At 46.7% G+C, this 17,158-nt stretch overlaps 1 protein-coding gene across 1 annotated transcript in view; it reads right to left on the bottom strand.

Annotated features, from left to right (window-relative positions):
- Positions 1-17,158, bottom strand: part of NHLRC2 (NHL repeat containing 2) — a 1,194,979-nt gene that overhangs the window by 629,113 nt on the left and 548,708 nt on the right. The window contains exon 5 of the mRNA XM_069611865.1: positions 181-313. Within this exon, the coding sequence (XP_069467966.1) occupies positions 181-313 (133 nt within the window). The remainder of the gene's footprint in view (positions 1-180; positions 314-17,158) is intronic.

Genomic DNA, 17,158 nt, shown 5'->3' with positions numbered 1-17,158 from the left:
GATGCACAGGAATGCCTGCACATCCAGCGGTGAGAGCCACCATGTACCTTTTTTTAAGAAGACAAAGGCTAGGCTTCAAGGGTCAAGGCAAGGCAAAATATTACACAGATCCACATTCAACACCCAGGTAATCAAATGAAAATGTTTCTAGATAATACATGCTTTAATTTATTTAGTTACCAAAACTTGGTCCGATGGTCAGGTCCCAAGGTGAGCTGATTGGCTGCTGATCTCCCTGAGCTCCTCCCTCGTTGTCTGAGCCTTGTTTCCCAATGCCTGCCACAGTGCTCACCACTTCCGCTTCCAGGTCTATCTAGAGAAAAGACAGAATTCAGAAGGTCAAATCATATTCATTTCCAATCTATTGAGAACATCGTCTACCCTTGTTAATGGTCCCACCTTCTTACCACATGTTGGATCTTCATAGCCAAAGAGGCATTAGAGACCCACCTTTCATGAATAAAGGGCGTGCCCGCAAGATTGGAGAATTTGGGAAGCAGGAGACAATGGGAATCTTTTAAGAGTGTGGGCGAGTGTCTGCTTGTTGGAAAGGGTGATGGGAGACTGAAAGCGTGTGTATTGCTGCCAATGTTCGGGTGAATGGAATGTACAGGGAGCTGGAAAAGGGTGAGGAAACCATCACTTTTTACATAGGATGATAATGAAAAAGCCACTTTTCACACTTGCTGCACTGTAGCGTAGGCCATACATGCTCCACTGCAACCTTCTCAGTGCTCTGCTCAATAGAGGAGGACAGGAAGGTGGGAATTTAGCACTTAGCGTGTGGATAGGCTTCACAAGGAGGCAGAATCGTAAGGAGACAGGGAGGAGGCCAGTGCTCAAACAGGAGAATAGGGTGAGAGGGAGAGAGCGGACAGGGGCCCGGGAATGCAACATTGGTAGATGAATGGCAAAGCATATTCATCAAGAGTCTATTTTGCTAGGCCAGGCTTTATTGTGCCGAGGCATTAACATCGGGGGCGATTTATGAAGGAAAAAGTAGTCTCCTTCATGGGAACTCCTTGCTGACGTGAAGGGTACCAGCTAGTCGGAAACTGTAGTAGAGAGTTGGGTTCTGTTTAGGTTCCGACTAGTGAGATTTCGCTGTAACTTCCAGCTCTGCCAGAAGGTTAGATCATGAAGAGATTGGCTTTAGGGGGCCAGTCACACTTAGATCTTCCTGTTCATGCTCAGAATTTAGAAAACTGCTAAGTACACTGGACGTCGGCATGGGCTTCAAGAACACCGCCTGGCCCCATCGCGAGTCCTCCTTTTCACTTGCAGATTGGCGTCCTTGCAGGTTTGGGTATATCCTCATGGACCGGGCGTTCTCAGTGGCATGGCCTTGGATCCTGAGTGCCCCTCTGGTCACTTGCCTTCTGTGGCGGACCGACAAAACACGTGACACAGAAGTATGGTCCCAGCACTTTTAATGCTGTCATGGTGAGGTTGGGATAAATGCCTATGGGAGCGTAAGGTTTATCTACAACTAAACAAGGTGCTCCAATCTTGAAACCATCTAACAAAAGATGTGAGAATGGGTCCAAATATGCATTGGCCTAGTGCTTAGCCTACTGCAGTCTACTACAGTTAAAGAGCTCCCAGTGAATCATAGGTGTTCCTCCTGCCCATGGGAAATGCTACCCTCTAGGCCTCCCAACACATCTATTCTGTTTAGGCTGCATATGGGAATAAACAATTAAAGGATCCAAGGCTTTACCTACAATAGGAACATATTGGAACAATCTAAGAAAAATCTGTTTCGCTTCTTTGCCACAACCACAGTCTCAGGGATAGGTCACCCAGCTAGCCTTCTGTAATCCATCCAGGGACACTGTGTCTGGCTAATTTCTTCGAGCTCTAAGGACATGGAGACAAGCTCACCTTGGAGGGATGCAGCGCCTAGCTCACTGTTCAGACATATGGTGTATAATACATGGAGGACAGTTCACTGCCAAGCCTTTCAAGGCTCGTGGATCTCTAGGTCCAAACGCCTTTTCAGGCATCCAAGCTGCCCCAGGACATCCCCTCCTTTAGGCTCTGCTAGCCGGGAAAGACTAACCCTGCCCATGCTCTGCATCCATTTCCCAGGAGACTGAATGCTGTGCTGCTCTCCGATCGCTCCTTTGTTTGAGTACTTCTCCCTTTTCCCCCATTTCTCTCTTGCCTTATACACATCTCTCCTCTCTCTTGGACCAATCCTATTTGGCTTTGCATTCACTACCCTCTGATGTATTTTGAAAGAAGCATCCACACAGGCTTAGTGTCCTAATTCCATCATTTGCCCAAACTGTTGAGGCTCTGCAGTGTTTTTCACAGGGCTTCATAAACCTTGATAGCCATATTTGGTCCAGGCAGGAGGCCCACCTTCTTTGCCCCACTAGTAACTGCTTGCAGATCTCTGGTGGCTTCCTCTCGGTTGACATAAAGGATCCTGCAGAGCAGCATCCCACTTGGCACAATTATATGTCCCAGCTGCTGGTGTGTTTTACCTCTCTCTGCAAGGGTCCCTTCTAGTAGAAGGGAGCATATGGCACTCGAGCACTTCATGTAGGGGATTCTGGCATGACTTCCTGATCTTCCACAAGGATCCCCACTGTCAGAGAGGCCCCTGCGTGGAAGGCGTCTTAGGGCCTGGATCCTCCTGCCTTGGCTAGGTGCTCAGATGCTCAGCAATCACAGTGCTCTACTCAGATCCGGGCCCACTTCTTCTGAACTCATACAGATGGGAACTAGGTCTCTGGAGACAACACAACTATACCATGCCATAGTCCATATCTTCAGAGTTGGGGGCAAGAGTAGAAGGGGGGCTCTGCAAATGCCACTCTTTACTATTCCTCCAGATAGCACACAGCTGTGGCCCAAGGCACCTGGGTCACAGATTCCCCGTAATGCCATGGGATGGGATTGGGCATTTGCTTCCCTGGACAGCATCTGGGCACTGCCATGCATATGATGTGGGAGGTGCTTCAATGACTGGGACAATGCAGGCAATTCCCTTCATATCAGGCCCCACATATTCATTAATCTAGGGGCCGGCTATGAGCGTCCCAAAAAGAAATGCATGATGCATCAATGGCCGAGGAATTCTCGCCTAGAATAGCACCAGAAATCAGGCGAGACACTGCACCCTAAAAGTTCCGGACGCAGGGACTAGGTTGCTTACGTTACTAAAAACCTCTGGTACCAACTCTTTCTGAGTATCAGCCTAACGCGAGCGTCCACCAGTGTCCAATTTTCTGTGTAATGATTCAATGAGCAACGTTAGTGGAAGTGCTGGTTTAATTAATATACTGCTTTCCAGCAAGGGTGGGATTGTGGTCATTCTTTCTGGCTCCTGAGTCCTGTGTTCTCTTCGGCCTGGGAACCTTTAGCCCCGGTTTTCATGCCTCTTTGTGTGTGTGGGGAGGTGGGGGGTTAGGGGGTTGATCTTTGGGAATCGTGCTGAGCCACTGCCGCCTCCGTCATTGTATGGATGTCCTGGCTGGTATTTTCACCCCACTATTACACCCACCCTACAGACTGTAAAGTGTATGCCTTCATCATGAAGGGATTCGAGGCAACTGGTCCCCTTTTGCCCAGATGAATAATATCTAGGATTGTTGGTCGTCTCCATTAGTGCTTCCAAAATCATCTTCAAGAACTACTCCTGCCCTACCCAGCACTATCAGGAGGGTCTTTGAATGTGTATACATTGTTGGACGCAACAGCCCAACAGATTACAAAACCTCATCACCCATCTGAAACCATGGAAACCAAAGTAGCAGAGCTCGAAAAGTGCCTGAAGACCTTAATTCAAGAAAATAATGAATTTACAAATATAAGCACTACAGTGCCAGGTGGATCTCGGGGCAGTGGCTCCCCGACTTACTGGTGTTCTGGTACTGTAAACTTTAACAGTGTGATGAATCAACTTGCGGGGTGCCAGTGGTCCAGGGGTGTATATTGGTTTCTAAACCATCAATCAGCCCAGCGAACACACGGTTTTAACAAGGGAAAAGGGATGCACTCTGGATACTGACAAGGGGATGGATAGTCGCTATGGTTAATAGTTTAAGGTGTCTTGGCTTCAGCACAAAGGGAGTCTTAATATGTCTGTGGGGACCTTCTGGGAAGGACCAGGGGGACAGAACCACAATGTACCTTGTGCTGTAGGTGTCCTTGGTGCTCAACAGGGATGAGTCGGCTTCAGGGTGCCTTGTAGGCTTCTGTGACAGAGTTCGAGATGGGAGTCAGCTGCGGGTATCAGGTGGCAAGACGGTTCAGCGAGCAGAGAAGGACAAACGGCTGCAGGCTGGACTACACAGCGGCTCGGGGCCTGGAATCATTGTCTCAGTGCTGCTCAGCGGTTCTGAAGTACTGGTCGAAACATCTCGGATGTCTTTAAGCGACTGCGGCTTGACAGCAGTCAGTCGGATGCATCTCAAGGAACTTGACAGGCTCGAAAATGTCCTTAAATGCTTGTTGAGGCACTCCTCTGAGCTTCAATGGGCTTGTGTTGTCCTTTAAGGCGGACGGGCCAAAGCTGTGGAGTGTGTTGTAGGCAGCTACCTTGTCCTTAGCTGTAGTTTCAGAGATCTTCTGGCACTTCCTACCTAGGACGCTTGCTGCAGAGCCTAGCAGGGCATGCTGTGTGCTGGCTTGGTACCGGTTATGGAGCGGCTGGAGGGTCCTCTGAGTTCTGCATCACCCTCAGTTCCCTGGGAGATGTTTAGAGGAGGGATCTTGCTTCCCTCTTTGGAAATCCTATAGCCTTCCTTCACTGGCGGAAGATGTAAGGCAGACTGTACCTTCAGCCAGGGTGCAAGGATGAGTTCTTATTTCTGCTTCTGGTGAAGCCTTAAGATGATCTGCCAAAAGAGGACAAGTGGGACATAGTGACTGGTGTGGCTAAGCCTACCTCAGGTGAACCAATCCTGGGGTCCCTACCAACACTTTTCTATGTGCATGAGTCATAACCAGAGTGATTTGCAACAGGAAGAGGTAAAGTAGTGAAAACAGGAACAAGGTGTGCCCCAGAGCTAAAATGGTGGAACCCTTCTCTCAACAGAAAGAGCTCTGTCCACACTCCCTTGTCATACCAAGTCCCAGCCATCTTCCTGTCTGTTGATCAAAGAGTCTCTCTCTAGTTAATGAGTCTCACTGTGTGTTCCCTGCCAAGATGGCAGGTGTCCTTTGAAGCTGCAGCGAGACCAGACTTTGTGGCTCCTGCAAACCACATTCTCGTACCTTATGAATGGGGTCCAACTAGCGGGGTGGCCTAATGTAAACAGCAGACCCACACATGACAGTTCACTGCCCTTGATGCAGAGAGGCAGGAGCTGGCTTCAGGGTGACACAGTTGCATTTGAAAGGTTGTTGGGTTTCCTGTCTCCTTTGTTAGCCTGTGCAGACAGGCCCCATGTGGGCCTGTTTGAAGTACCCTATATTGGTATGGTAATCATTGCCACCAGCTGCAGGGCCTAACAAAAGAGCAGGGCAGATCCATGGAGCCTTTGTTAGTTAATCAGGCTGGTCATGGCAGGGGGAAGGTTGGCCCTCCTCCTTTCTGGAGGTGCCTTTGTACATTCCTCAGCTGTCACATTCTAACTAAATATGACAGGGATGTGCAGAGCCGGTAGGCGTTGTACATGGGTCTATGCTTTGTCGTGGTGTGAGCTAAGAGTCTCTCTGGTTAATGGTTCTCACTGTCTGGTCCCGGCTAAGGTGGCAGGTCTCTCTTGAAGCTGCAGTAAAACCAGACTCTCTGGCTCCAGCAAACCACATTCTCACACCTTATGGATAGGGTCCCCCTAGCTGGGTGGCCTACTGTAAACAGCAGACCCAGGTATGACAGTTCACCGCCCTTGATACTGAGAGGCGGGAGCTGGCTTCAGGTTGACACAGTTGCATATAAAAGGTTTATTATTTATTTTATTTATTTATTTAGGTTATTGGGTTTCCTGTCTCCTTTGTTATCCTCTGCAGCCATGCCCCATGTGGGCCTGTTTGAAGTAACCTCTATTGGTATGTTAATCGTTGCCCCCAGCTGCAGGGCCTAGCCAAAGAGCAGGGCAGATCCATGGAGCCTTTATTAGTTAATCAAGCTGGCCATGGCAGGGGGAAGGTTAGCCCTCCTCCTTCCTGGAGATGCCTTCATGCATTTCTCGTCTGTCACATTCCAACTAAATATGATGGGGCCGGGCGGTGCCTGTAGGCGCTGCCCAGTACATGGGTCTATGCTTTGTCGTGGTCTGAGCATAGGAACATGTGTTTGGATCAGCCCCAAACATGTTCCTGAGGTTGGTCTACCAACATTCTATTGAATTAAATATTTCTTTTAAAACAGGCGAGCACACACCCACTGTGGGAATGGTTAAATTCCTCACAAACAGATATGTCTGAAGGGCACCCGAGCCGCTATCAAACCCATTTGTAGCACTATTATATACAATTCTTTTACTGAGCCTGGGAAATTTCTGAGAACTAGCCTCAAGCAGCCTACTGACCAACAATGCCATTGTTTGGGCCACCCATTATAGGCACCAAACAGCCTGACATTTCAGTTCAGAGTTCAAACCATGCTCACTAGGAAATTAGCATCACAAACCAAGGACAGAAACTACTGGACCCACAACAAGATACAATGAATAGGTGATCCTCCATTGCATGCTTTAAACACCTTTCCAAAGGAGGAAGAGGTTTGTGCACACGTCAGTTACTGCGCTACAGTAATGAGTAGAATCCAAAAAGTTGATTCTTATAACATACTGGATATTTATTAGTGGCCCTTTACGATAACACATGTTTCAGCATTTTTTGAGGTGCCTTTATCAAATCAGGGCAAATACTGTTATCTATCCGATAATTTCAAGTAGTCATAATGTCGTAGTAACGGGTTAAATCCCATCCAACTCAGGAAAAGGGCGCTGAAAGTATCAATGCTCGTGCATCACGCGTCGGAGACGTTGATACTTTCAGCGCCCCTTTTTTCCTGAGTTTGATGGGATTTAACCCATTACTACGACATTATGCCGACTTGAAATTATCGGATAGATAACAGTATTTGCCCTGATTTGATAAAGGCACCTCAAAAAATGCCGAAACACGTGTTATCGTAAAGGGCCACTAATAAATATCCAGTATGTTATAAGAATCAACTTTTTGGATTCTACTCATTACTGTGGCGCAGTAAATGACATGTGCACGAACCTCTTCGAATTTTGACAAACGGAGTAGGGGAACTCTTTGTCTCCGTTTTCTGTACACACCATTGCGACACTACCAAAACTTGTACCATTCATACGGGTCGCGGAGGTCCAAGAGTGAGTTTGCAGAAAATTTCCCTTTTCTGTCTTTTTACCTTTCCAAAGGAATTCATTTGAATGGTATTACAATCCCCACTATGTAGCAGAAGGGCTTAAGAGTTGGTATAAAGGGAACACTCACACATTCTGACTTCGAACATAACCTTACCTTAATAGGATTGTTGATCTCACTATAAGGACAGATAAGAGACAAAGAAAAGAAAAACTAGAGAAGGCATGGAATAGTCAGACCAATAGGTTGACTTGCCATAGAGGTTGTGAACCTGATGAACATCTCCTTGAAACCCATGCAAATATGTGGTAGCCTTAGAGACCCATGAACTGTAGAGGAAAGGCACAGAAAGCACACTGAATACCTGTGCCTCTATTTTGGAAAGAAACTATACATCAAAAGCAAAACTGCACATTAATCATCAGGAAACAAATGGGGCCTTCCCGAAATGCAGCACTTGGAATAGGTCCATCCAGTCGTTTGGAAATCCATCTATTGGCTTCAATGGTCTCCTTTATCAAGCATTATTATGTGCATGTCTCTCTGACGGCGACTACTACTAATGGCAATAGCAATTAGACAGCAACTATGCTCGACTCAGCGGCTGCTGTCAAATGCATGGATGAAGATTATGCTTAGACTATAAACTTAAGAACAAGGAAAGAGGTTGAACCTGAAGAGGCCAGAGGTGTTTACAGGTTCAACTCACTAGACTGGAACTATTTCCACTTCATCTCTGCCCTGCAGTTCAAGCTCACACCCTCTCCTTGTCCTCTGACTATTGCCACAGGCAATTGATCAAGTTAGGTTTGCAACCCGGTCTTGGTCAATTACTGCTCAGATTGGTACTGTCTGCTTCATGCGTAGTAGGAGAAAGAGGCAGGGTGTCAGCTACCTCGTCACAACTATGACTGACCCAGCGATCTCCAGCCAAGCGGGGACCTTGTCATCAGCTAAGTATGTGCCCTCAATGGGACGAAAAGATCATTTTTGAAAAATTCATCATTGAATGCCTGTGTTAAGGCTTCATAATACCCTCAAAATCCCATCAAAAAGACCGTGCTCTTCTCTCACTCGCTGTAACAAACAGTGCTTGTGTGGATTACTAGAACCTGAAATCCAAGAGGATCCAGGACCAATATCTGCTTCCCTTGACTAATCCTCTACTCAGTCAGATTCAAGGTGACATTTCCTGAAGCTAGATCTTCAGTGTACAAGGTGATGGGTGGAATGCTGCCTTCAAGATGTAAGTAGGGCACTTTGGGAACTTGATTGAGCCATTTGATTTTGTAAGTCACCAGCAACCTTCCAATATTTTATTGACAAGATAATCCACAATTATAGCAATCATTTCTTGGATATACTTGGATGCCGTCTTGATCTTTTCAAACTTTAACAGTGTACCAAGTAGGTCAAAGCAGTCCTACAAAGTTTAGCGGAAAATCAACCCTACTGTGAAATATTCTGTGTCTTTCAGACATTTCAGAATGATTTTACCACTGCTCCTGTACTTACCCACTGATCCTGTGTAATAGTATATATTGGAAGTCAAAGCCATCGGTTGTTCCCTGGGAGCGTCCTCCAGAAAATGTTCTTTATGAAATCCACACAGGGGCGTTTTCTACTCCCTCCACCCCTCCTGACATTTGGAACCAGTGGAGATGAATTACACTTTTTTAGAAGTAGAACTGCATTCCGATAAGGAAGGTCCCAGCATACCTTGTAAAGTGTTCATCGATAACAAAAACCTTAAATACCTACATATTTTACATCGATCAAACAATCCGGTCCAGCAGATATTGTACTTTGCTTTATAACAGCCTACAATTCAGGAAAGCAGAATGCCAAAGTTGACCCCGGTCACGAAAAGGATCCTTCAGAAACGTCTTAATGAGGGGTTGGGGATGGCAAGTGGTCCTGGCCACAACCTGGGACTCGCCGACACCAGGCTTCCTTGTAAAGTGTGCTGCGGAATCGCTGAGGGCACTGCCTCGCTACCATTGACAAGTAAGGTCAGATTTGATCAATTGATCCTGTAATGCCTACTTTGCTCACTGTCGTACATGCAGTTTCTGCATTCACTGTAGCAACTTGTATATAACTCTCGTCTTTCTTTGGTCAATATATTGATCATATAGAATAACCAAAGTGGAAATGCATGACCAGCTTGAGTGCCACGATTGTTTAGGAGATAGCTAAGTGTGTTAAGTACTTTTAACAGAGACCTGTGTTCATATCCCAGTTCCACATCCCTGCAAGGCAGACTTTGTCTTTACAGTCTCTGGGGTTGATAAACCTGAAAATACAAACCTTTGGAGATAGTAAAGCAAACTGTTCTACGACAGACTTGAACCAGAAAATCTGATGTATAAACATAGCATCAGTATATTGCAGACCTAGAACTTGGCCCTCCAAACGAGGGTTGTAAAAACTGGGCCGCCACCTGCAATGAAGAGTATAATGCACTAGGAGGTGATTAAGTAGCCTAATTCAAGACAGTGAAGCCAAAGCGCCAAGGCCCATATTTTGGCTTTGCCATAGGATAATACAGTGATTCTAGACCGACCATATTATCTTGGTGTATGGTACTGGGCTTTGGTGAAATGGTTTCCCTCTCATATACTAGTGGCATTGGTTAGCCCATTTCCTGTGCTTTCTTTTCCTGTAGGCCAATTGAACGTTGGGATGCCTAGAGAGGAGAGCCCAGCAAATGACGCAGAACTCTGGCAAGCTTATTTTTAGGTTTATTTGAAACAAAAAAGGTGAGCTTTTTTTTTATAATTTCAAATGTACTTCTTGGCATCATGAATCTGCAACTGTGTATCAAACAATTATTATAAGCAGGTAAATGTATCACACAGTTTCTTTTTGGGGGTGCATTCACATCTAGATCCACATCAATTAATATCCTAATACTTCTAGACTTCCACGGGAATAAGATGGATAAAATATATCTATAATTATTCTCCTTTTGCATAGCATGTCACAGATTATTAACACAAATATTGCCATGCTGGTTCATCATGCGCTTCTGTACTTTCCAAGTCAAGTCTACAGAAAGGGGTATTATTTCTAGTTCATGATATACGCAAATAATTGCCCCTTGCTTTACGATGAGAACTGGGGAACTGTTTTCAAGCGCTGAAATTGTAGACGGACCTTAAATCCTAGCTCCACCTCTTAACCAAAGTGTGTAATCCTGTGCATCTCATTCAGTCTCCTAGCGCCTAATCTGTTAATATTGCCAGTTCATAATATTTAGAGTTTGTCAGTCTATAAAAGTAATTCAGACCTAAGGGCACGTGCTTGAAAAAAGCCTCTCGCGCGGTTTAACGGGCTTCATGTAGAGTTGCTTCATCTAGAATAACCACTGGCATGCTGCAATTTCTTGATCTACCCATTCATGGCAAAACGCGAACACCATAGCTCTCTTCTAATCTCAGTCTCTGTTACAGTATATGTAACCTCCATATATAATCCCCCCCTATAATCTGTATCCATCATTTATCCTGCAGTATGTGTACCTCCTTTGGCATGGAAAATCAGTGCCCACATTCCCCTTTACAAGTTTAAATCAAGCACAGGAGAGGAGGGCACCCACCAACACGTCTGACGCACGGGCAAGGGTCATTTGAATTGTGTTTGTCTCGTTCTCCCTCGCGACTCTTCTGGGTGCAAAGGAGCGATTGGCTGCCACCGGCAGGATGGACTGGAGTTGGGCCACGCCCATAAGGGCGAAGGAGGCCGGAGAGGCTGAACTCACATGATTGTCACAACGCTGTGCGAGCATCTTCATTACAATGGCGCTTACATAAAAACAGTAAGGGGAATCATGTTTATTTTTAGTAAATATTGGTCTTCGGTTTGCCGCATTCAAAAGACAGAACTGTTCACGACTGGAGTACTTCTGAGAGGAAGATCCGGACTTGAAGGCCTGACCACCGGATATTTTTCAGTGTGCGGAATAGGATTTCAGTGTGGCTCATTACCCAAGCTTTAAAAGGTCATCCAAGCGCCTGCCACAAGCTGGTGGATTTTACACTCCAAGAGTGTAAACATTGCAACAAACAGCACTTCCGCGGGGCGAAACCCGAAATTACTAATTCCTTTCTCACCAGGTTCGCCTAGTGTGGGCCTTGTGAAGAATGGTGGCACACATGAACCCTTCAGCTGTGGGAAAGGAAATAGAATTGCCCGAGGCATTTTCAAATTTAATTTCTTTTAGTTTCTTTGCGATAAGTGGGAATCCTAAAGACTGGGGCTCACGTCGGCAAGTCTAGAACACTGGCATGGACTTCCAATTTATCAATACTGTTCAGTGTTTAACCTCATGGACAGGCCTCAAGCACTAATAGAGGCGCACCACTTTGGCGCTCTGAAGTAATGGAGTTCTCAGGCTCACACACCACGCTGGAGTCGGGAGGTAAATTGTTGGGTAAATTTATTCCCCGACTGTGAGCACAGGTAGATAGATGGACAGAGTACTGGAATATCCATCCCAGCCAGCACAGCAACTCTAACCGTCACTGTAAGAACCCATAGAACCCAGTCACACCAACACACCAGGCTCCATGTGACATCACACCCTTCTGCACCCACACACATTACAACACTTCTCCCTCCCTAATAATCAACAAAAGGGAGAAATCCATAACACTACCAATCAATTCTCACACAATCCACGTGTAGCCAGCACGCACACCAATTAGGACCACCAACAAAACTCCCCTACATATTCATGCCAAACAGAAAAACAGCATAGCTATACCAGATAGCCCCACCACAAAACCAACACACTGTAAAATCACACACGCCTTGATGACCCTATGAAAACCATTGCATGCTGTGACCGCCTTCACATGCGCACGTTCCAGCAAAGAAAACTGGAACATGCCTTGATGACAAATACAAAACCTGTTAACTAGAATGACGAAGCAAACATGAAAACACACAAGCTGCAGAGAAAATGGAAAAACTGAAACTGGTACGCCTAGATGTAAAAAACACCAATGCCAAACAGAAAATTCCAAAAGCAAATGAAACCCAAACTCCAGCTCCAACTACCAACTGGAAACACGTCCCCAACAATATCAAACCTATTGGAATTGCAACACCAGTTGGAACTCAAACACAAACTCCACTCTCTCCTTACACCACACCTAGTTTAAACTACGGTCAGCGAACACAAACACCAAAACACGTACACCAAAGGTAGGTAAATGCACACTGTAACCAACAGTGGCACCAACAGCTGTAACCAACAACCATCACAACTTAAGAGAACCCGCCCAGCGTCCTGTAACACACAGAGCACTGTAAAACAGTGACTAACCAAAACCCAGAACCCGCCGGCATTCTATAAACCACACACACACAATCACCATGCACAGAATCCACCCGGCCATTCTGCGAACCCGGCTCCAACTGTGGTACCAACGGCTGGCCAAAATTATCACACTGTAACCAACAGTGTCCCTAACCACCAACACCACCGCACAGAACCCACCGGGCATCCTACAATACCATGCACTGTGACCAATGGTGTCACAAAAACTCACCACACACCGTACAGGAACACACACTGTAACCAAAAGTGAAAACAAAACCACAGCTATAACCAACAGCCGACACCAACCTACAGAACCCACCCGGCATTCTGCAATACACCCTAAACCCTTCACACATGCCAACACATAGATAAAACACACAGAAAAGGACAACACAAACAAATGGCAAAAACCAAATGTATTAAATAGATTAAAATGTACTTCATGTAATGCAGCTAACCATAATCAGTTCCCGGCACCCACTTATCCATGCAATATCCAAACCCCATAAAACGAAAACACCTGCAGCAGGAAATGTCAATAAAATAATGAGCAAGCAAACAAACCCTGCTCCCATATGTCCAAACCAACCACCTGAAAAGAAAAACAGTTGATCATAAAGCAATAAGCACATTTACTAACTGGGCACCCAGGGGCCACAACATAAACATTCACCACTTTGCCCAGCAGGCCCCAGAACAAACATTTACCCGTGACCAACCACAGTACAAAGCATCACTAACCCTGAGGCCACAACGTGTATCACAAACAAAATGCCAGGCCTCCCCCAACACAACTAACTTCATCAGTGCTCTGACAAGGTGAGGCCCTTTAATTTCATATAAAATGCCCAGAGATCCGGATCCATCTCCTCCAAACTGGCCATAAACCCGTGACATGTTTCTCAAAACTCTTCACCCCAAAGTCGACCCACTGTACAAATGGGACAGCTCCCCCTATCCTGGCTCACACTGGAGACGGCGCCTCTTTTGCTCGTCTCCAAAGGCACACTCCGTAAACAAATGTCCCGTGGCAACCAACGCTGCCTCTTGATATAACTTCTGTCCTTGAGATTACACTTTTCAAGCAAATCCCTAATTTTGGCTGAAGATGCTGACGATAATCGCTCCCTGCTCACGTGATTATTCAAAATGGGAGTACAATCCGTCGGGGCCACAATGCTGCGTTCCACAGTGACGCTGCGTTGCACGTGACAAGGCAGCATCGCACCATCATGCACTAGTGGCATCACCATACCGCACATGGGAACACCCCCGTCCCATCCGCCTTCTACCTCTACCACCACAACATTTCAGCCACTCAACATGCTCCCTCCTTTGAGTCGCCCTGCTCACCGCACTCGGACACGGATCATCCCTCACCCGGGACCCGCCCCGCTTTCAGAGGGCACCAGAGGTCCTGTAGACCCGCGTCTGCACCGGATCTCTGCTGGTCACCTATCGCCTTCGAAGCGTAGACTCCTTCCTGCCCATCCACACTTCTCTCCTGCAGACACTGTCTGCCCCTGGCTCACCTTTGCTCCAGTGAAATGTCCTCCCTTGCGCTGTCTGCCTGGACAACACAAACTGGGTCTGAGGCACACGTCTGCCTCACCTTCAAGCCCACAGACACAGTCACTGCATCCACCCTCATCCTCTGTCAAAGGCCCACCGACGTCTCGTCCACCCCGGACCTTGATCTGCCAGCAGTCACCAGACCTTCCTTGCAGACTTCACCTCGCAAAGAGCAGACTCAACCGCCACTCAGATGCTTGCACAAACTCTTAAATGGTCCTGACCACCTTCCTGTGACCGGACCTGCGGCCACCAACAGCACTGCAGCTTCTGCACCACCCAGTCTTCAGGATTGCCCAGGACCAACTCCTTCTGGTCCAAAGCATAGCTGGCACATTCCTGGATGGATGCATTTTCAGGAGGGCAGTATCTCGTCCCCCTGCTGCCCCTCCTTAGCCGTCAAGACCACCTCGTCGCCAGTGAAGTAATGGGGTTCTCAGGTTCACTGTCAAGAAACTGCGGCGGCCCAGACATTCGGGGAAACTAAGAACCCGTATTCAAGCAAGGGTTCCATTCCCTAACTCTCCCTCACGTTCGCACTGTTAGGCATCTGTTCCACGTATTCCCAAACCTGTGACTATATATATCTGTTCGGCGGCGTTGGGACTTACCAAGGAAACAAGGTCCTTTCACGTTCATCAGGTCACATGTCTTTTCACGTTATCTCAGTTCCACCTTGTCATATGATTATGGGTTTGCTACTTATGCCCCGCCCGTTTAGAATTCAATGCTTCTGAATTCGTTTTTTACGGCCTTTTTGCATTTGGTGATATTGCTTTCTTGGTTACCTACCCGGCTACGTCTTACGAAATCCCTTTTTCTTGCTCCCTGTCTGTCTGTTTCAAGAAGGCTACGTTACCATTGGAACGCTATTTGACCTGCTACGTTTGCCAATTTTGTACTTCATTCTGTCTGCATGGTTATTGAATCTGAATTCACCTGACATCCTATTCCTGCTCGGAACTTGCTGTCCATCGCACGCATTCAAAAGACCATTACCGCTTTCACCCTAGGAATCCTTGCTCACTTCCTTACACTTACCTTCATGAAGACTTCCTTCCTCGCGTGTCTCGGGACTGCCTCCTGGAACTCTGTTAGGCGTCCTCCTGCTGGCAGGTGTTAGGAGGAGAATTTCTTCACATCTATAGTACTGGGACCTTACCCGCTAGTCCAAAGGTACAACTCCTCATTTGCTCTACTGTTTGCTTAGTATCACGATCTCGCCTTGCTTATTGCTCATGTAAATATATTTTGGTACTAACCCTGACTTTCCTTTGCAGATCAGCGGAATCCTGTGGTGTCCATCCATCTTTGGGTCAGTAGAGTTCTCAGGCAATTATTATACATCCCTGAGAGGTACATTGGCAGAAAGAACTCGTCGGCTACACGTCAGGTTCAACTGCCGGAGTAGAACTCCAACCAGGAATTTCATAGAGTTCTGACATATTCAGAAGCCTCTTTCCTGAATGGACGCTACTAGTGACCCGCTGGCTCAGATAGTGTCAGACCTTAGGGCTGACATGACAGCCGCTCATGAAGCCACTCAACAAAACCTTCACAAATTTCGTGCCAGCATGCAACCTAGTGGAGCAAGCACTTCAAGGACGGTATCGGGCTCAGCTTTCGTTTCAGGCGGGTCTTCCACCAGACAGGAGAGTCCTCCTGTGTACATGGCAGCTCAATTTCCTCTTGCTGCACCGGAATGTTTCCATGGTGATCCAAAACATTTTCATACCTTCATCAATCAGTGTAAACTACACTTTTTTGTGTCGCCCATCCTCGTTCCCGGACTCTACCACCAAATCTGCATTCATTTTGTCCTATTTAGGTGGTACAGCGATGGTTTGGGCTAATCCATTGCTGGAACAAGGGAGTCAATTACTTCATGATTGTGATGCATTAATCACTGCTATGTCACGTGTATTTGATACAAGATACAAGTCCCAGGCCAATGATTTGGAACTCTTGTCCTTGCAACAAAGGGACAGCCCTTTGTTGGCTTATCTTGCCCGTTTCAATCAGTTGGTGGCAGAGACAGGGTGGCCTGATGAAAAGAAGGCTGCCCTGTTTTACAAAGGTTTGTCGGACACATTGAATGATGTCCTTGCCATGGTACCGGTGGTACCCTCCACGTTCCCCGAATTGTTGGATCTAGTCTTGCAAATAGACGATTGTAGGTCGGAAACGAAAGGGGAGAAAAGAGGTGTGTTTCTTGCTCCGCCTCCTGTAAGTACGTCATCTGCAGGTGATGGAGAACCCATGAGGATCGGAGCAATCCGGGGTCCTCTGTCTTCCATGGAAAGGGAGCACCATAAAAAGAACAATTTATGTTTCTATTGTGGTTCCGCTGAACATTTCCTAAGAGAATGCCCAAAAAACCTAAGAAGCAGAGAAATGCCAGGGCCCAGCAATAGAGGGAACCCCTTTGCCGAGCACGAATAAACAGGGTACTTGCTTATCAGTGCCTTTTGTCTTACATGCCACGCTGACCTGTCCTTCTAGAGATTCATGGTCTGTTCAGGCGGTTTTGGACTCCGGCGCCACAGGGAATTACATTGATGCTCATTATGTACACGATTGGAACATCCCTGTCACACCTAAAGACCACCCAGAGTTAGTCAGCGCAGTGGAAGGTACCACTTTATTAATGGGTCTGGTCACTGAACGTACCATAAACATTGTCATGACCCTCTCCTCCGGGGATGTGGAGGAGATACATTTTGATGTTATTGCAGCACCTCAGTTCAAGATCATACTGGTTTTACCATGGCTAGTGTTGCATGATCCTTTGGTGGACTGGCAATCTGGTATGGTCAAGTTCACTTCTGAACACTGAAAACCGCTGCTTTGCCCCAACGTCCCAAGTGTTCATCCCATGTTTCCCACTGTTAGATGGAGCTTCCGTGATTGGAGGCATGTCATCGGTTCTTCTACCTAAGGAGTATGAAGCATTTCAGG

The sequence above is a fragment of the Ambystoma mexicanum genome, chromosome 8 (genome assembly GCF_040938575.1).
Source record: "Ambystoma mexicanum isolate Mex_15411 chromosome 8, UKY_AmexF1_1, whole genome shotgun sequence".
NCBI lineage: Eukaryota > Metazoa > Chordata > Amphibia > Caudata > Ambystomatidae > Ambystoma > Ambystoma mexicanum.
Note: the sequence above shows the minus strand (reverse complement) of the source record. Positions and strands in the feature narration are given on the sequence as shown.